Source organism: Lemur catta, chromosome 6 (assembly GCF_020740605.2).
Source record: "Lemur catta isolate mLemCat1 chromosome 6, mLemCat1.pri, whole genome shotgun sequence".
Taxonomy (NCBI): Eukaryota; Metazoa; Chordata; class Mammalia; order Primates; family Lemuridae; genus Lemur; species Lemur catta.
Window position 1 is genome coordinate 58,772,536 of NC_059133.1, and position 20,484 is coordinate 58,793,019.

The following is a 20,484-nucleotide window of genomic DNA, read 5'->3' on the forward strand; positions in this document are numbered from 1 at the left end:
CTTCTGTTCTTAGCATTACTAGGGCCCTTCTATCACAGATGTAACTGTTTCAAGGCAGTGTTGCATGTTTAGACCAGGTGCAAAAATGAGTGTGAGGGAAGTGGGGGTGAGTCGGAAGCAAGAAACATGGGTGCAAAGTCCTTCACTTTTCCTTGGGATACTAAAATCCATACACATCTCGGTACACTTCATCAAACGACACCTCTGAATATTAGGCTTCAACCGTCTGTCTTTCAAGTTTCAACTTCCTAACTGGCCCAGAGTCCAGTTGTTTCCTTTAGTCTCTTAAACTCATCACTCTCTCTCTCTTCCTTGTGGGAAAGGATCTCTTGATTCAGACTCCGGAGTAACCAGCCTTAGGAATAGTAAGCAGCAACGATGGTGCAGTGAAGGTTCTTGGGGGAATGCAGCTAGCTCAGGTTAAGAAATAAAAATGAAGTCTGGTGGGCTAAGGCTGGCCATAGTAAAGCCTGTTCACCCATATACAGCTCCTGGCTTTGCCCAAGGAGCCCCTGGGCCCCTCAGCCCAGCTCCAGGCCCCAGTGCAGCCAGCGCGCGGCCTCAGTCCTTAAATTCCAGGCACAACCATGGAGCTTGGGATTCTCACCTCAGTCCCCGCTGTTTCATCCCCATTCCCGGCTCCCGCCTCCGCCGCCCACAACCTCCAGCCCCCACACCAGCCCCCGCCCTGACTCCAGCTCCAGCGCCCCGGCTGCCTATGCTGCAGCTGCTGCCATGGTGATGGGTCTCGCGAGAACTGCCGCTCGCTGCCGCACAGCTCTCGCGCGAACAGGGAGGTGGGAAGTATCCCGGGCTGGGGGTGGGGGTGCGCTGCACTGGTCCTGTCGCCGTCGCGGCTTCCGGTGCTAGGTGGAGGGAAGGAGGGAGGGAGCCGCGGAGCCGGCCAGGGCAGCAGCCGCGCTGAAGTCGGCTTGGGGAGCCGGAGGGAGAGGAGCGAGAGACGAGCGGAACCCGAAGGGCGGAGGCTGCGGCCGCAGCGGAGGAGCCGGGAGCAGGAACAGGTGAGGAGCTGGGGAGGGAAGGCGGATCCCCGTAGAGAAGAGGCTTGGTTGGGGTGGGAGCTGAGGAGATAGAGGCCCCCGGGCCCCGCCTGGCACTGCCTGACATGGGGCGGTGTGGTCTTTCCCACCCGAGAGCTCGGAGAGGGGGCGTCAGGCCAGCCCCACGCCTGCCCCCGCGTTTGAAGGACGCGGAGCTGGGGTGGGGGTGGGGGCCGCACACAGATTTGTCCTTTGCCTCGCACAAGGGGGCGACTTGGGCTGCAGTTGGGTTCTCCTCGCCTGCAGGAGGTGGGCTTTCCAAGGGTCGGGGTCGAGGGGGAGGAAGACCGTCCGGGGAGAGGTGATGCGGGGGCGATGATGGCTGTTTGTTCTCTTTTTTCTGTTAAAGGGCTAGAGAATGCTGCTCTCTCCTACTCCCTCTTCCTCCCCCACCTTAGCAATAGGAGACCAGAGAGAAGCCTTGCTGTGGTTACAACCCCTCCCCCCATCATGGGACAGGGGTGCGTAGGGGGTTTGGGGGTTAGCCAACAGGGCAGGCTGATGGGACACCCCAGGGGCACTATTCTGGTGGAGGTTGAGCTTTCAGGTCTTAGGAACCGCAGGTTGGGAAGAGGGCAGCAGGTGGGGAGAGGGTGGAGAGGAGGCAGGAGAAGGGGGAGGGGGATCTGATATTGCTTGGAGAGGAGAGGTGGGGCCTCCCTCCCCCAGGCGAAGCGGGGGCGGTCTCACAGGAGGAGGGAGTATCTTGTCACTGGCCCTGAGTTTGTGTCTTCCAATCCGCTTTCTTTCTTTAGGAAGTACCAGGATTCCCGGAACAGAAAATGGAGCCATTGCTTACGCCAGTCCTTTGAGGGAAGGAGGGGGGAAGTGGGGAGGTGGAGTTCCCTGTTAAAACGGGCCACTTCATTAGCAAAGTGGAGCTGTTCTTTTTGGAGAGTTCCCTTCTTTCTGGGTTGTGTTATTGCGGGTCTCCATCTGGCCAGGCCAGGAGGAGTGTGGTGGTGGAGGTGGAGAAGTGTGGTATGTGGTCAAGAGTGAGAAGAAATAGTGAGGTCATCCCGGTGAGCTAGAAATGTAACCTAAAACCTGTCTCTGCTGCTGTTGGATTGGATCACCCCCAGTCTATGGCATGAAAGTTTTATTGGGAGGAGATCTGCTGCAGGAGTCTGATTGCTTGGGCCTATGCAACAGGACAGAATCTAGTCTCTGCATACCTCCTTCCCTGTCTCCAGTCAGGTAATTAGTGACAGACTTTGCTGCCATTTTGTTTTGGGCATGTTGCTGGGGCAGTGTCTTCACTTCCTGTGACTGACATGGGACAGTGGATCTTGCATATTGGACCTGAATTTGAATAACATGCCTGTAAAAAGCTCATCCTAAGAAAGAAACTAATCCATTTAGATTCACCTTTCCACAGAATGAATCACTGACCTTGAGGTCAGCCAGGAAGGGCCCCCATATATCATATACTCACATGCCTCCTGCCTCCCAGCACAGAATTATTACCTTGCCTAGTCAAAACTTTTATGTGTGTGTATCTTGCTTTTCCAAAAAGACTAGAAGCTTTTTGAGTGCAGAAACTAGGTTTTATCTCTTGTCTCCTGCAATGCCTATGCACGCAGTGGGTACCCATGATGGATACAGAATGTGAATGGATAAAATTCAACAAGCTTTCTAACTACAGTTTAAGGAAAGGGAAAGAGATGGCTTGGCTGTGGGCAAAAGTGCCTGGAAATAGCTGAGTAAGGGTACAAAGTCCCTTAGCCTTTGTAATTGAGAAGTCTTGATCTCTCCACCTTCCTAGGAAGCACAGAACAGGCATAGATAATGGAAACTAAGACCCGAAAAGAAAAATATTACTAGAACACAATCATTATATATCTGAAATCCCAGATTTCCTGCTTCTCCATTATGGGTGAAGTAGTCTCTCCATCAGACCGAAGTCTTTGAAAGTGTTGTATATGAATTAGGATCCTTGAGGTTATGGAGGAGGGGCCAGTGTATATATATGGTACCTAGCATGGAATGGATGCCAGTGAGTGGTAGCTGCTATTATTATATTAAATGCAAGTATAAAGGAGAGCAGATAATAGGCTGGGAAGAGTGGAAGTGAAGTGTTAAGTGCATAAAAGGTCATATTGTAGCGTGTATTCGTTCACCCTACTCTCTTTTCCACTAGAGTCATAATAAGAGGAAATGGACTCAGAGGACAGAGGGCGGGGTTTATTGGTTAGAAGGAAGAACTTCTTTAAAACCTGTTTATTTTTTTTTTATTAAATTTAAAGAAGTTTTTTGACATGGGTTGACATGGCATCTCGCTATGTTACTCAGGCTGGATTTGAACTCCTGGGCTCAAGCACTCCTCCCACCTCAACCTCCTGAGAAGCTGGGATTACAGGCATGTACTACCATGCCCAGCTTAAAACCAGATTCGTTAAAGCTGAGTATGTAACTGTGGGAAATTGTGGAATTTGCTTCCCAGTATACTTTTAGAAACAGATGCCAAGAGGCCTGAGATTCATAGCATATCACTATTTTTGGCTCTTCTTACCATTTTTGTTGCAGGTCAATTTAGAGGCAGAATGGTATAGTAGTTAAGAGTGGACCTTGGAATCGGACAAAATTGGGTTCAAATTTTACCTCTGTTAATCACTAGTTACATGTTTTTGGTAAAATTACTTGTCCTCTCTTAGCTTCATGTTCTATATCTGTAAGGAAGGTAAAGATAGTACCTGCTTAACAGGGTTGTCATGAGAATTAAATGAGATATTAAGTATAAAGCACTTAGTATTGTGCAAAGCACATAGTGATCACCAAATAAATGTTAGCTGCCATTAATAATCCATCATCATAATAATATGAACACTGAGGGCTGCCTTAGAGGAAAGGAGGTTTACAAAAGAACAACTTGCCACCCTAGGTGCCTGTTTAGAGGGATGATTGTTACCATGACTTTCTATGCTGGTCGTAGGCTTATGAGCAGTGAAATCTTTTTTCAGTATCAGCCTCACAGAGGCAGTTCCTGCTGCCTGAGTGGGAGGTAAAGCTGGAGCAAAGCAGGGGCCCTGAACCGTCAAGTTGGATGTAGGGTGAAAACGTGGGGGCTCAAGAATAGCATTCATGTTAGAAAAGTCAGTGTGACTCTGAGGTAATGGTTGACTCTTTCATAAAAGACCCTCCTGATTGACCCAGGCCAGGGATTTAGATTCCTGGGTCCTGTTATTTTAGGTCTTAATCAGGATTTCAGGATCCTCCATTTCCTGGGCTATTCTTTTCATTTAGTTGTATCTTTTTTAAATGTTTGCCTCTGAGTATCTGTTTAGAATGTACTGTGTTATGGTCCAGAGATTGTATAATTCTGTCTAACACACCTTCTCTAATCCACCATCTATTGCAAATATAGGTAGAGTGCTAATAAAGCTTTTTGATAAGGAAAAGACAGGTAGCATTTGGAAAGTGTCCCACAAATATTCAAAGACTTCATATTATAGTCTGGGAAAGAACTGACTGAGGTAGGGATTCTGTGAATGTGTTAGAGCTTTGTCCTGGACCTCTGCAAAGTGTCTGCCACACCATATGGACCAGAAAGGAAATGGCTCAAGATTTCAGGGATCCACCATTATCACCATATTCCTAAAGAAAGGTGAGATGACTGGGTGTGGCAGGTCTCCTGGTACCTTAAAGTTTTCCCATTGCTGGTGAGAGACTGGCACAACCCTTCCTTTATTAGTTTATGCACAAGAGTGTCAACCACAAATGTTTGAACTTGAGCATGAGCTTAGGATGCAGGATAGCATTTGCTCTGTGTTGCAATGGTTTTTGTCCTTTTCTGGTAAAGAGTAAAACCTTACTTTAAATAAAATCTTATTTGAAATCTAATACATAAAATGGATAAAGGTGGAGTTGCTCTGGTGGTGGTGGGAGTCGGGGAGCATAATTAGAGCCCCTTGTGTGCTCCCCCTGCATCTCAGGCAGCCTCTAATTCCATCCAAGGAAGTCTAGGGCTCTGAGAACATGGAAACCATTTCTCCAGTTTGTCAGGTACAGGAAAAGTATCAGCAAACACCTATAGAATACTCTGTTCCCCAACCCCACAAATGGTTTGCCACCCTCAGTAGAACTATTCTCTTCAACAAGTATGGTAGTCACTAGCTACAGGTCAGTCATGGTGCTGGATTCTGGGGACATGAAACATGAATAAGGCATAGTCCCTGCTGGCAAAGGGCTCGTAGTCTAGGGAAGTACTTCCCAAACTTTTTCCCATAATGGCATACAGAGAAAATGGTAATAGAGATACATGAAACCTGAGATGACTGGCCCAAGGCCTCTAGCCACCCCTACGCTGGCTAATGGAATCAGTATCTCCAGCTGACCTGTATTGCATTAGAGGCACATTGGGAAGTTCCGGCTCTGGAAAGTGAGAGACAGACGTAAATAAGTCATACTGTGATGCGTCCTAGAGTAGAAATGTGTTTGAGGTGCTGAGGGATCACAGATAGCACTTTTTTTTTTTTTTTTTTTTTTGAGACAGAGTCTTACTCTGTTGCCCGGGCTAGATTGAGTGCCGTGGCATCAGCCTAGCTCACAGCAACCTCAAACTCCTGGGCTCAAGCAATCCTCCTGCCTCAGCCTCCCAAGTAGCTGGGACTACAGGCATGTGCCACCATGCCCGGCTAATTTTTTTTCTCTGTATATCTTTAGTTGTTTGGCTAATTTATTTCTATTTTTAGTAGAGATGGGGTCTCGCTCTTGCTCAGGCTGGTCTCAAACTCCTGAGCTCAAACGATCTGCCCGCCTCGGCCTCCCAGAGTGTTAGGATTACAGGTGTGAGCCACCACGTCCAGCCCACAGATAGCTCTTATTCCCCAAGGTTCCCTGTTCTCCTGTATCCTTATGCTGCTCTATAATGGTTGGCCCTGTCTATATCATGTCTTCCTGTTTGAGCTGTATACTCTCAGCTCCATCTTGATATGCACAGTGGGACCAGATTAGGGGCAAAGGATTATTAGGGCTTTAGGCTGTCTATCGATAGACTTTCAGTGATGTAGTAGTTAGGAAAGTATGGTGTTCTAGATATCCAAGGCTATAGATGTGGGCATTGGAGGAGCCATAGAATATCAAGAGATGGAACAGTAAGTTGTAAGCTGATCAGACTCTTAAGAGTAAGGCAAGCTGAAAGCTTTGGGCAGAGGGCAGTGCCACAGAATGTTCTGAAGAAACAAATGAGTCCAGTTTTTATCTGGTCACTGTTTTATCTAGTTAGGCCATGTATTCTGTTTTCCTTTTTCTTTCTTTCTTTTTTTTTTTTTTTGCAACAGACCTTATGCTATGTTTGGACTCACTTGCTAAGCATTGTCCATGGGAAAAGCTAGACCCTTCCCAGGTGTTTTGGGTCTCCATCAGACAGAGTGATTCAGGATCCTTCTGCACTTGATAGCTGTAGCTTCCAGGGTTATGTGTACTGGTGTCTTCTCCAGTACTCTTTCTTGTTTCTGTTTCTGACTAGAAGGAAACTAGCATAACAATTCTGGCCTGAGCCTCAACACTACTAGTTAAGTGGGACCTAATTTTAGTTAGATATGTTTCAGTTTACACCAGGTTGTCATTGATTGCCTAGTAGTGAAGTTCAGTAGGTATCTTTCATTGCTTTACTTAATTTGACTGTTCTACAGCTTTTGGCCCTCCCTCTTTTCTATGTTCTTTCCTCACTGGTGTCTGTGGTGTCTTGCTCTCTTGATTTCCCTTCTACCCCTCTGGTTGTTTCTTACTCTCTTTCCTGGCCTCCTTTTCTGCCAACTCCTTTAAATGTTGATGTGCCCCAGGTTTCTGCCTTTGCCCTTTTCTGCCACTGTGCGCACTCTCTCTACATGTATCAGTTAGGATATATTAGTTGCAAAAAATAGAAAATACACATGTGGCTCCAATAGTTAGGATTAATTAAATTATATAGTAAGAAGTCTAGTTGAAATAAGCTAGACACAAAAGGACAAATATTGTATGATTCCACTTATATGAAGTATCTAGAGTAGTTAAGTTCACAGAAAGTAGAATAGTTGTTGCTACAGGCTGGAGGGATGTGGAAATGGGGAATTTTTGTTTAATAGGTACAGAGTTTCACTCTGGAGATGGATGGTGGTGATGGTTGGACAAAAATGTAAATGTACTTAATGCTACTGAATCATACACTTAAATATGGTAAATTTTATATATATTTTACCATAGTTTGAAAAAAAATAAGCTGGTGCAGTGGTGTGCCCCTGTAGTCCCAGCTACTGGGGAGGCTGAGGCAGGAGGATGGTGGATTGCATGAGGCCAGGAGTTTGAGGTTGTAGTGTACTGTGATTGTGATTGTACCTGTGAATAGCCACTGTACTTTGGCTTGGGCAACATAGCAAGACCCTGTCTCAAAAAAAAAAAAAGAAAATCTGAGGATAGGGCACTTTTTGTTTTTTTGTTTTTAACCCATCAGCTTGATATTGTCATTAAGGACCCAACCAAGTTTTCTCTGTTTTTCTGCTCTGACATTCTAGAGTTCTTACGTCTGTCCTTTCCCTTGATGTTCTCAAGATTACTCTGGCATCTCATCCTTCTACATCAACATCCAAAGACTGAACAAGAAAACATTGCCACAGATTCGTTTTTAGGATTAGGGGAAGGTTTCCTAGATAATCCCAGCATCTTATTGACTAGAATTAGTGAACGACCATTTGTGCCCCAATCAAAGGGGGAGAATGGCTGTTGGGTAGGCAGCCAGCAGTTACTGCCATCCTGGGTTATCTTGGTTCCTCTTACGGCTTCAGTTACAGCTGAGCACAGATGGCTCCCAAATAGTCAGCCCAGACTTTTCTCCTGAGATTCATAACTTAGCACCTCAAAATCAATGTTTAATTTAAAAACAAACATCTTTTCCTCCACTAAACAGTGTTTATAAAAAAAAATCTTCACCCTCATATCTGTTGCTCTTGTATTTTCTTTCTGAAGAAATGCCACCCATTTGGGTGTGTGACTTGTGCTTGCAGTCCCAGCTACTCAGGAGGCTGAGGCTGGATGATCACTTGAGCCCAGGAGTTTGAGGCTGTAGTGAGCTGTGATCATGCCACTGCACTTCAGCTTGGGTGACAGAGTGAGACCGCATCTCTAAAAAATAGAATAAAATTTATTCATTCATTCATTCAGTGGTGTCCTTGGTATTCATGGTATTCAGGGGGCAAGGTCACCCCCAGCCTGAGGGGGCCAGGGGGAGGAGGAGTCTGTGCTTCCGGGTGCCAGCAGCAGTGGCCATTCTACCCCACACTGACCGCCCCCACTTAAAATTCAAAAAGAAATGCCATCCAGCCACCCAGGCCAGAAACCTGGAAATCATCTTTGTCTCTTCTACTCTTCTGCCTACATTTAATCATCATCAAATCCTGTGGATTCTACCATTTTGATGTTTCAATCTATCTTCTGTCTATTAGCACCTTTAGTTAAGAACTTGTGATTTCTCTTCTGTATTACTGTACCTCCCAAGTGGTCTCTCTGCCTCCAGTCTTTCCTGCTTCTAATTTATTCCTGAAACTGCTGCCAGAATGGTCTTTCTAAAGCACATATCTGATCATGTTACTCACATGGCTTTTAAGGTCCCTCATGATCTAGCTCCTGTTTATCTCTCCAGTCCCCTCCCTTATCACTTCCTTTTACTCACCATGCTGCATCCGAATAAACTACCTCTCAGTTGCACCTGGCTTTGGCTAAATAAAAGTGCTATCTAACTCAAGTCTATGCCTTTGCACAACTATTTCTTCTCTCCCATTCCCTCTTCTTTATTATCTCATTACTTCCTATTCTGCTTTCAGGAGTCAGCTCAGGCGTGACCTGAGGATCATGTTTGGGAATCATCCTTTACCCCTCAGTCTTGATTAACTGCTCTAGCTTTCTGTCCTCATAATACTATGTGCTTACCTACTCTTTGCCTCACACCATTTTGTAGACCTTTGTTTGCTAGTCTTTCTCTCTCATTAGATTGAGTTTCATGAAGGCAGAAACTGTCTTCCTCTCTGTATCCCTAGTTCAGTGTACTCAATAAATGGATGGAAACTGACATCAGAAACTATTTTTGGCTTTGGAAAATCTTTGAGTCCGGTAGAAATCATCGAGATACTAATCTAGGAGTTCTTGTGTTCTGATTTCAGTGCCCTCGAGATTTAAAACTTGGAGTTTAAACAGGTTATAAGCTAGCTGTACCAAGGAAACTAAGTACAAGCATTCTCTTAAATTGTATTGCTCTGCTTGGTTATCTGTGCTAAAAATAGCATCTCTATTAGATATCTCAATCTGAAAATTATCTGGGAACAAAGCTGCGTTTTTTTTTTGTTTGTTTGTTTGTTTTCTTCTGTACCCTGCCTGGCAGCAGAAGGTTTGGGAGTCTCTGGTCTTCCTCTGGACCCTGAAGAGAAGGAGGTGGTATCAGACCAGGAGTCCCCTCAGGTGTCCCCTCAGACACTCAGAGGTGTCTCAGGGCACATGTCTGGATCAGTCACTGGAATCAGGTAGGGGGAGTGTGTATGGCAGACTGGGCTATGGGGTATGACTCCCTGAAGCACCTGGAGATTGAGGCAGGCATGTTCCTGCAACACACACAAGCCAAGATGGCTGAGCAGCCAGTTACAGCAAAAAACAGCCTGCCTTTCCTAGGAGGGAGGGGTGGGGGTAGGGGCGCTGAGTTGTCCTTAGGTGAGGACATCCTCAGATAAAGCTTAAATCAGCCGATGTACATAACTGAACTCCTACAGTGTCCCACACATTGTACTGGAGTACATTTTTTGGAGCTCCTGTTGTTATTTTGACCTGTGATAACAAAGTTTCTCACTGTAAAATAGGATGTTGAGATAGAGTCTTTGTTAATAGAGATATTACCATATTCCATTTTTCATCTTGAGCCACTCACCTTCAGTTTTAACTGCTGACTCCTGGTTCCCAACAGCCCCATGGAATCCTGGCATTTTGCCCTGTCAACGCAGGAATACCATCTGTGGTGAAAGAAAGTAACTATAGGCTATACAGTACTATAGTAGGTAGAGAAATAATCAAGGTGTTTTTTTAATTTCTATTTCATTTATTTTTTTGCCATTCTGTTTCCTCGACCTTTTTCTAGGAATGCATTATGGAGAATTGGCTGTATAGCCAAAGATTTGTGTTCATGGCACAAAGCTAAAAACTGCCACCATCCTGGTGGTAGGGCAGCATGCTATCTGGTAATAAGGCAGGGACAGAGAAAGCCAAGACAAGAAAGCCAGCATCCTCTATCAGCCCATTGCATATTAAATCACAAGAGAAAATCTCACCAATTCTAGTCTTTTAATCTGTTTCTGGTGTTCCCAAACCAGTCCTGGGATCAGATATGTGTGGAAAATGGCTGAGAATTTACAAGACATCTCAGCAACTATCTGTGCATTACGTAGAGATACCAAGTACTACTGGACAGAAGAAATGATATAAGGACATCTTCAGATGAGGCTTAAATCAGCCAGTGTGCTTGATTGATCTCCCATAGTGGGCTTGGCACTGAGGGGGAGGACAGATCCAAAATAAATAAAAGCCATAGTCCTTGCCCATAGGAAATACACAGTTTAATTGGGGAGACAGCTCCACAAGATAGTAAGTGCCACATGAGTGGTTCAGATCATTCAGGGGTCTTGATGTGGCATGCCATGAAATAGAAATAGGTGTAACACTGGGATCAGCTTTTGAACCAAGACTTTTGTATGACAACTTAGCAAAGAAGCAAACCAAAGGACAGTGTACCCATGTTCTGGGGCAAGGAGTGTTGGCTGCTTATATCTTTTTCAGCCACTGCTGTATTCACAGTTGGTAATCATTTAATCAGCAATAGTTCTAGTCATGAATGACAGCAAGATAAATGTGTGGTATAAATTCAACTCACATGGGACTGCAAACTAGTACAACCTCTATGGAAAGTAATATGGAGATACCTCAAAGAGCTAAAAGTAGAACTACCATTTGATCCAGCAATCCTGTTACTGGGCATCTACCCAAAGAAAAAAAAGTCATTCTATAAAAAAGACATCTGCACCAGAATGTTTATAGCAGCACAATTCACAATTGCAAAGATGTGGAAACAACCCAAGTGCCCATCAATTCTTGAGTGGATTAATAAATGTGGTATATGTATACGACGGAGTACTACTCAGCCACAAAAAACAGTGACGATCTAGCACCTCTTGTATTATCCTGGGTAGAGCTGGAGCCCATTCTACTAAGTGAAGTATTACAAGAATGGAAAAACAAGCACCACATGTACTCACCATCAAATTGGCATTATTCATCAACACTTTTGTGCACATATAGTAGTAACATTCATCAGGTGTCAGGTAGAGGGGAGGGGGAGGAGGGGATGGGTATATTCACACCTTATGGGTATGGTGCACACCGTCTGGGTGGGGGATTGACATGCTTTGAAGCTCGGACTCAGGTGAGGCAAAGGCAATATACATAACCTAAACATTTGCACCTCTGTAATATGCTGAAATTAAAAAAAAAATTCAACTAAGAATCTAGGCCACAGCCTAATACCAAACTTTTAAAGCAAAGAGTCATCTGGAGCTGAAGAAAGGCCACCTGAGCAGGAGGCAGGGTAAAGACTGGGAAGGCTTAAATTTCTGGAGGTGATGGTAGCAGAACCAGAAGTCTAACTACCACAAATTGCTGAGGTTGGTGAGATTTAATCTTAGCTGGGCAGGTGTCCCCTCTGGCCTCAGAGATCCTTGGGATTTTGTTTGCCTGGGTGGGTTGAGGCAGGAAGGGTAGGAAGGATGGCTAGTGGGCGACTTGGCTGGAGTTGAGCTCTAAGGTTGAGTCGGCCCTCTTCCCGGATTGTGAACCCTCTGGGTCAGGGGCAGGGCTCATCCAGGGAACCTCCGGGAGCGCCACGCCTGGCTCATTAGAGGATGTCTGGGGAGGCCTTTGAAGATGAAACACTCCATAAGCACTCATTGTTTCTCTTTTTTTGGACAAACTAGTACTTTGGTCTCCAGGGGCTGTTGATATGGCTCCTTTGCACTAGTCTGGAATTTGCTGCAAACTGAGAAGAGTGGCAGGGAGTGGGGTTGGGGACGGGGGTGGGAAGCCTGAAGAAGTTTTTGAAAAAACAAACTTCCACCAAATCCCAGTGCTTTAGCTTGTAAATAGGATTCCTCCCCATCCACCTTTCACATTCTTGGGTTTGGGTGCACTCTGTCTTGACCTGTTCCTTCGCCTGCTGGGTTTGGGGTGTGTGTGAGTCTCCGGTTCCCATACTCTGTAGAGAATGCCAGCAGTTGGCATATGGCGATTGCTGAATAAGCTGCCTGCTGACGCATGCCTCCTGCAGGCACAGAGAACTGGCTGGCATGGGTGAACCCCCACTTTATTACTATTTCAAAGATGCATTTCTGTGGTTGTCCTATGCCATAGAGAAGGGAGGGAAGAAGAGAGAGAATGAATGAATGACTGTGAGTCTGCCTATTGGGGGCAATGGCTGGTGTGGGCAGATAGGCATTTTGGATTTTCATGGTGGTTCTTACTGCTCCTCTTGATCCTTTCAGTAGGTATTTGTTAAGTGCCTACTATTTACCAGGCATTGCATCCAATCTGAGTGAGCTGCCAGTGAGGTCAGTAGAGACACTGAAAATTAGTTCAGTTATTCAACTACTATGTGCTAGGCACTGTTCGTGCTACTGGGGACACAGCAGTGAACAAAACACATAAGGAGCTGACATTATAGGAGGAGGAGTAAAATTATACAGCAAAAAATGAATGTATAATGTGTCAGATGGTGATAAACGTCATGAAGAGAAGGAAGTAAAGTAGCATAAATGGGGTAGGGAGTAAGGGGTGTGTGTGTTATATACAGGTGGTTGTGGAAGGCCTCTTTGATAGGTGACATTGGAACAGACACCTGAAGGAGGTGAGGGAGTAATCCATGAAGCTTATCTGGGAGAACAGCATACCATGCAGAGGGAATAGCAAGTATAAAAGCTTTGAGGCAGGAAAGCATAGGGGAATTGGAGTGAAGTAAGCAGGAGAGTGGTAGGAGATCTGATGAGAGAAGTAAGGGAGTGCAGTACATGCATGACCTTGTGAGCCATGGTATAGGCTTTGGATTTTACTGAAAGGGAGCTATGAAGCCAAGAGAGAGTTTTAAACAAAGAAACCACATGACCTGAGTTTGGTTTTAAAATCACTGTGGATGCTGTGTGGAGAATAGAGTGAAGGGCTTAGGGAAGAAGCAGGAAACTAATGAGATGACTACCTCATTGCTGGTGACCATGTGGATTAGCTCTCCTTGGATGAGGCACAGTGAGCTAGGATTTATCTAGCTGAGAAGTGAAGGATAGCCTCTCCACCCCCCACCTCCCAATTCTCGGTGCACTGTTGTATGAATAGGGCACAACTTTAGCAGCTAGCATTCCACAGGGTGTAAAGGGTCAGCTTCTTTTAGGAGTGCTGTTTTCTTATTTCTTCTTCATTTATTTTGGTGGGGAAGGAAGATGTAATTGCAGAAATATAGGAAGGGAAGAGGCAGAATCTCTTGATTAGAGCAGAGACCATAAACCTTGGGAACCTGGCAAGCCTGAACCTTGTCAGGAGTCACAGAGAGCCACTCCTCATTCCACTGCCTCCTCTCCCGCCCTTTCCAGAAGTCTTAGGGTAAAGTTGGGGGAGGGAGTGGCATTAATGATCTTGCAATGCCTTGGGGTATAGTATAGAATGTCAGAACTGAAGGGACTAGAAATCATCTAGTTCCAACCCCCTCTGTTTACAGGTGCAGGTATGGAAAGGTGAAGTAACCTGCCCAGAGTCACATGGTTAGATTGCTGGCAGAGCAGGGATCCTGAGTGTTCACTGCTTTGTCTCGGTTCCCAAAGGCTGAGTATGTATCTGAGTGGTTCCTGGTATTCATAGTCCCCTCAGTCTCTTGGTTTGACATGAATGTACTCCAGCCATGACTTTGGTAAGTTCCATTTACATGAAGTCCTGACAAGCAAATGGTAGTAATATGTTTGCATTTCCTTTGCCTAGGATCAAGTCCTCCATACCAGGGACCAGGAAAAAACCAGACTGCCACTGCCCCCACTTGGGCCTCACTGTCCTCAGAACGCAGCTGCTGTGATCATGGGCAATATCTTTGGAAACCTTCTGAAGAGCCTGATTGGGAAGAAGGAGATGCGCATCCTGATGGTGGGCCTGGATGCCGCAGGAAAGACCACCATTCTGTACAAGCTGAAACTGGGGGAGATTGTCACCACCATCCCTACCATTGGTAAGGGCACAGCTTGGATATGGGCTTTCATGTCAACAGCTAAGGCAGGGCAGGAGACCTATTCCTGTTCCCTCACCTGGCCCCCTCTTTCCAGGCAAGTCTATGCAATCTGTGGGGTTTAGAGAAGTGTGGCTATTTAGCTCTCTAGCAGGTGCTGGGCCTGCCATTTGCCCACCTACCCTGGCCCTCCCTGACGCGGGAACTTCCACAGCCTGGCACTCAACAGTTGCCCTCAGGCACTAGAGTCGGTTTGTTCTCTGTGTTGTTTGGAAAGCAGGTGAAGGACTTTGATGTTCCTGCCAGAGGCCTGGGATTGCTTGGGTTTAGATCTTCAGTGGCCGATCCTGGTTAAAACCTGCCTATGGGAGGGAGAACATTTGCCGCGTAGATGGGGGCTCCAGTCATCATTGTCAGCTGGTTCTGCTTTTGAGACTTCAGGATTATAGCTCACTTCTCTTTTTTCACTCTGCCTCTCAGGCCCCACATCTTAGCTGAGGCAGACTCTGGTAGCCCAAGTACAGGAGTTGGGGCTGAGTCACTTCTTCGTTAGGAGGGAGAGCCAACGACTGAGTGAAGGAATGGGGGAAGGTTGGCTCACATTACTGCGGCAACTGTGAACCTCCTGACCAGCCCTTCTCATCCTCTTTGACTTCTCTTAGGTTTTCATTTTGGCCTTCAGGCTACTAGGCCAAGGATTACCAGATCTGAGGAAGCCTTAGCTTTTTTTCCATTGTTGGTGTGATGGCCAAGGCTGGGGGGAAACAGAACCAAACTCATTGGAACACTGCTTTTAGGCCTGGTTTTTGAGGCCAAGTGGCCAAATTGCCTGTTTTTTCAAAGGATTCAACGTGGAGACAGTGGAATATAAGAACATCAGCTTTACAGTGTGGGATGTGGGTGGCCAGGACAAGATTCGGCCCCTCTGGAGACACTACTTCCAGAACACCCAAGGTATGGCAGATGAGCTGTCCAGGACTGGCATGGGTTAGTTGGGTATGAGCAGAGAGTGTGGCTGTCTTCATTGTTTATGGGCAGCCAACCCTTGCCCTGCTGCAGCTCCTGCGGGTGGGAGAAAAGGAGGAAAGGGAGCAAATATGTGGAGGGTGTTGTCTTTGGGTGGTGGGGGAGAGGGTTATCTGTCATATCTGTGCAGCCCATGCTCTACCTCCCTAGGGTTGATATTTGTGGTCGACAGCAATGATCGGGAGCGAGTAAATGAGGCCCGGGAAGAGCTGATGAGAATGCTGGCTGAGGATGAGCTCCGGGATGCTGTGCTTCTTGTCTTTGCAAACAAACAGGTGAGACTTCTTCCCACCCTTGAATTTGGAAGAGGGCAGCCTGGCTGTGGAAATCAAGCAGTCTTGGGGCTCATTGTTTGGGAAGCCCTGTGACTGTGCTCTCAATTTTGGGAGTGTGGGAAATATGAACAGTTGGCTTCTTTATTCCCCTGTTATTCTCCCCAACCCCAGCTTTATTAGCAACATTTCAGGCCTCAGGGATTGGTGTGGTAAACACATGACCTCAAATATTTCTTTCGTCTTCCCTATTGTCTACTTTAGTGGAACTGCCCTCACTCCTACTGTAAGACAGGCCTGATTCTTTGGTCAGTCTGAATCACCTGTCCACTTCCCTACCAACCCCATATTTAGTTTCCATAGTCAAAATAGAATGAGCTCTAGTGCCTTGGATCTGGTGTTCTAGGGTGACTAAATCCTTAGGATCTTATTGTGGGTTTCCTGAAATAAAGGAGGAGAAGAAGGTACTGATACACATTTCTTTGGTGGATAGGTGCTCTAGAAGCCTTTGAAAGATCTTGAGACCTCTTTTTTGTGTGTCTCCCTCGTGCTCCAGGATCTGCCTAATGCTATGAATGCTGCTGAGATCACAGACAAGCTGGGCCTGCATTCCCTGCGTCACCGCAACTGGTACATTCAAGCCACCTGTGCCACCAGTGGGGACGGGCTGTACGAAGGCCTGGACTGGCTGGCCAATCAGCTCAAAAACAAGAAGTGAGAGCCAGGCAGCCCTATCCGAGTACCCCACCTACCCCTGACATACTTGTTGTCTCCCAACCCCAGCCCTACCCCTTCCTTCCCATTGCAAGTGTGGCCAGGGACCTGGGTATCATGTCCGCATGCCCAGCAAGAGCCTTGCCTCCCCTGCCTTCCCTTCTCTCCCCTGTCCACTGACATTACCAGTCCCCAGTTGCTGTCCTGTTGATGAATCTTTCCAATTTACTGGATTTAAAACAAAAACAAGGTTGTTATGGTTTCATGGGGTGGTGGCCCCTCTCTCTCTCACCCTCTGGGTTTTGGGGTGGGGTATTCTCTACGTTTGCTTCATTTGGCACTGGTTGCTGTGCTCTTGGCATCTGAATCCTTTCCTTGTCCCCACAAGCCCCTCTTCTACTCCTTATCTTCCTTTCACCACCCTCTCCCTGTTCTACATGGAAATTGCACGGGCCTCTCTGTGTGTGCGTGCATGTGTGCGCCTGTATATACATGTATAGAGAGATATATATGTGGGGGCCAGGGGGAAGGGGGGAGGGGGTGGAGTACAGCTCAGGGCTTGTAGCCAGGACACTGCCCACTGGGGCCTATCATCTGCCCCTTCCATGTTAGATAAAGGGAAGAAGGTGGGGGGAAGGAATTGGTCAGGCTGGACTGCCCCAGTCTTGGGCTGGTTTTCCTCCTCTCTGCAGGTAGGTTATTCTGGGTGGTAGGACAGATGATGGATTCTCCACTACCATCTTCCTTGTATCCCTCTTTCTACCTTTTGTAGGGCTGGGGGGGTAGCATTTATCTCTAGATGGCTGTTCCCAAGGAGATGCCATTCTGCTATGCCTTGTTATTGGGAAGGCGAGAAGAACCCACTCACTCTTATCAGCCCAGAGTGTTCAACTGATCCACCCCCACCATCCTTAGATCTCTTCCTCAGGAGCTTGAGGAGGAGGAGGTGGGGATAGCAAGACCATGGTGTGTGTTTGGTTACTGGGGCATGGGGAAAGGGAGGAGGAGGCCTTAGGTTTTCCATTTTCATTCTCTTTTGTTATTAGGAGAAGTGAGGCACGGAGTAGTCCCATTCCTGCCTTCCTGTGTGCCCCCCCACAATCTTCTGATCTTAGGGACTGGGTGGTTCATTTATCCTTTGTCAGAAGTTTTCTCACCCTAGTAGTCCTGCTGGCCTGACCAGGGCTGACTGGGTGGTCTAATGAGGAGCTGGGGAGTGGGGTGACATAGCAGACCTCAATATCAACCCCCCTGCAACTCATTTTCTAGTCCAGAATGTGCTAAAGGATGATGGTTTTCTATTGTTTCCAGGCCCTCAGACCATCCTTGCCATCTCCTCCTCACCCATTTGCTGTAAATGGATCTAGGGGTTGGAGTAGAGGAATAGAACCCTGAAATGGTCATCATCGGTGCTTGTGGGATGCAAGGGTCTTCAGGGTCCTCCCCTCATTATGTAGTTGTTCAGAAGCTGCTGCTAGTTCGTCTCTCTGTCTACAGGGGGCTCTTGTCCCTGAGGTCCTGGCCTGGGTCCTGACTCCTGCGGTTTCTGTGAAGCCGTGGCTGTTCTGTGGGCTCCTGTGTGTACTGGTTGTGCCCTGAGCTCCAAGATAGCTGCCCATGTCTTTCCACGAAGGTCAGGGCTCAGGGCCCCCCACAGCATGGCTGAAGGACCCCTTCCCAGAAGGGCTGTCCCAAGCCCTACTCCATGGGGCCAGGCTTCCTGCCCCCTTTGTCTACAGCAGGCAGATCAATACCCCTCACCCCATCCCAGACTGAACTGTGAAAGAGAGGTTCCAGGGGTATCTCCCTCAGTGCCAGTTACTTAGTGATGTGTTACCCAAGATGCAGTGGGTATGTGTAGGTATCTTGCTCTCTAGGCCTTTGTGTGTGTGTGTGTGTGTGTGTGTGTGTTTGGTGTGTATGTCGGGGGAGGGGGTGGGAGGACTTGGAAGCTCTGTTTCATTTAAAAATGTATTTATTCCCCTGACCCCACAGATGCTTTCCTCCACACATTTTCTTTGCTCTGTTTCCTCAGATTTTTTTGTCCCGCTCCATTGCCTTTCCCTCCCTGGGCTCTTTCCTTTGGCTTCTCAATTCATTCATTGCTGTTGCTGTTTATCTTTTCCTTGTTTTTTTTCCTACTTAAGATTCCCCACTCTATATCTTTGTGGTTGGTGAGGACTTTGCCTCTTCTCCTGCCTCACTCCCTCTCTGACCCTCCCTAGTTAGATGCCAATCCCAAATAGGTTTTCCTTATTTAAGCCCTCACCCCCCACCTTGTTTTTTGGGACTCCAGGGATCAATCTGGGGTTGAGGATGTCAGGAAGCAGCCTTGGAGGTTGCCTTGGTGGTGCTCCAGACTTGGCCAGCAGGGGGCAGTAAGTGGTCTCGGTAGTATCCCTGGCTGTTAAGCCCTTGGCAGGGGTGGTCGTTTGTACATTCCCATTCACTTAACAGCTCTTTTGGGATTGGGTGTTTCATTCCATATCTGCCCACTCCCTCTCCTGCTCTCCTCTGGTAGGTTTAATTTTATGCTTTCCCTGGTTCCAGCTTTCTTCTTCCTGGGGACTCCCCCTCCCTGCCACCCCCAAAGTTTGTTTGTGGTGTTATAGTGGTAACTGCAGTTCTGAACTGGTTTTTCTCTTCTTTTTTCCTCCTCTGGAATGTAGACTGTATATGTTTAATAACTCACCTTCTCTATCCTTGCTCAAATGTGGGATAACGCGATGACTGTGACCCTGGTTGGAAATTAAACTTGTTTTATGCAGCTTTGGAGCAGACCTTCATCCTTGATGTGCAGGAGCCATGGGACAGTAGTTTAATGGTGAGGGTAGTTCTGTTACTGGTCTCTCTCTCCAGACTGCCCCTTCTCTCCGCAGAGCAGTAAAGGGCACACTTGATTGGTGGAGAGTGAGGTTACGGAATAACTTAGGCCCTTCTCCATGATGCTTATTTCTTCCCATCATACCCAGTGGCGGGGGGGGGGGGGCGGGGAGTGGGACCCAAATGAATTGGGCATCAGAGTATGAAGGCTTTTCTTTCCTTCTCTAGTTCTGAAGGGTTCAGCCCTGAACTTAGCCATATTTATCACCTGTTGGTAGACTTTAGGGACTTCAATGGCTGGAGGGCCCAGAACTTAGAATGCCCCACACTGCTTTTACTCTCAAATCTCCCTAGCCATGCATATCAGGTGCTTCAAATTAGTTTGAATAGGGTCTCTTCATCTATTGATTGGAGTCTCCTCACCAATCTAGTTCTAGACTGTAGCAGTGAGTAAGCATGAAGGGTCAATGTCTGGGCAGTATAATGAACTTTATCCTTCTTACAACTGATGGCCCTACATCAACTCTACGTCATGCATGTGGTTTCTCATTGTCAGGATGCCAGGCCTCATCCAGAGATTGCACAAATGTCTTGGGGAATAGACCTTTTCCATAAAGCCTGTCCTCCCATCCCACTCTCACCACTATGGTGTTCCTCTCTCCTATTGTCTAGCTCCAGGCAAAGAAAGGGATGATGCTACCCTTGAGGTGGGTGAGTTTGGGTGAGCCAGGCAGGCCTTCCTCAGTCTTACCACTTTCTTAAGCTTTGAGGACAGAGGTCTTCCCAACCTGCTGTTGTGGAAAAGGGACAGGATTTAGGCATATAATAAGTTTGAGAGCCCCAACTATCAATGTGAAGTATATAATTTGTATTCTGTTGTCTCTCTGCTGCCTCCCCTGCCAATTTTCCTTTTCAGCTCCTCTCCTGTTAATAAGCCATCACCCTCAAGGACCAGTGCTTCTGCCCCTGTGTAACCCTCAAACTACTCCAGATATCCCTTGATCAACCCCATAACTTCAAATACCCACTTATCCCTCAAAATCAGATGTCACTTTCCTCATTCTAGGCTTCTCCAAAGTTCTGCTTGGTGACAGATTGCAGATAAGAGCACCTTATGATGACGCTACTGCACTATAGCTGGGGCGACACAGCGAGACTCTGTCTCAAAAAAAAAAAAAAGTACCTTTCCCAAGTGCTTTATTTGTGTCAATGATAATGGAGAGGACTTTAGCTGAATGGCAGGCCAGTGGGAGTCTTTGGACCCCTGAACAACTTGGGGGAGAGGATAACCTATTTCTTTCTGTTCCTTAGTACTCAGTTTAGGATGCCA

At 46.9% G+C, this 20,484-nt stretch overlaps 1 protein-coding gene across 1 annotated transcript; it reads left to right on the forward strand.

The window, feature by feature from the left end:
• Positions 1 to 776: 776 nt before the first annotated feature.
• Positions 777 to 19,103, forward strand: ARF3 (ADP ribosylation factor 3). Its single transcript, XM_045555036.1, has 5 exons — positions 777 to 1,022; positions 14,082 to 14,322; positions 15,163 to 15,273; positions 15,496 to 15,620; positions 16,174 to 19,103. Exons 2-5 carry the CDS (start codon positions 14,175 to 14,177, stop codon positions 16,333 to 16,335), a joined length of 546 nt encoding a protein of 181 aa, XP_045410992.1. The 5' UTR covers positions 777 to 1,022; positions 14,082 to 14,174; the 3' UTR covers positions 16,336 to 19,103.
• Positions 19,104 to 20,484: the final 1,381 nt, after the last annotated feature.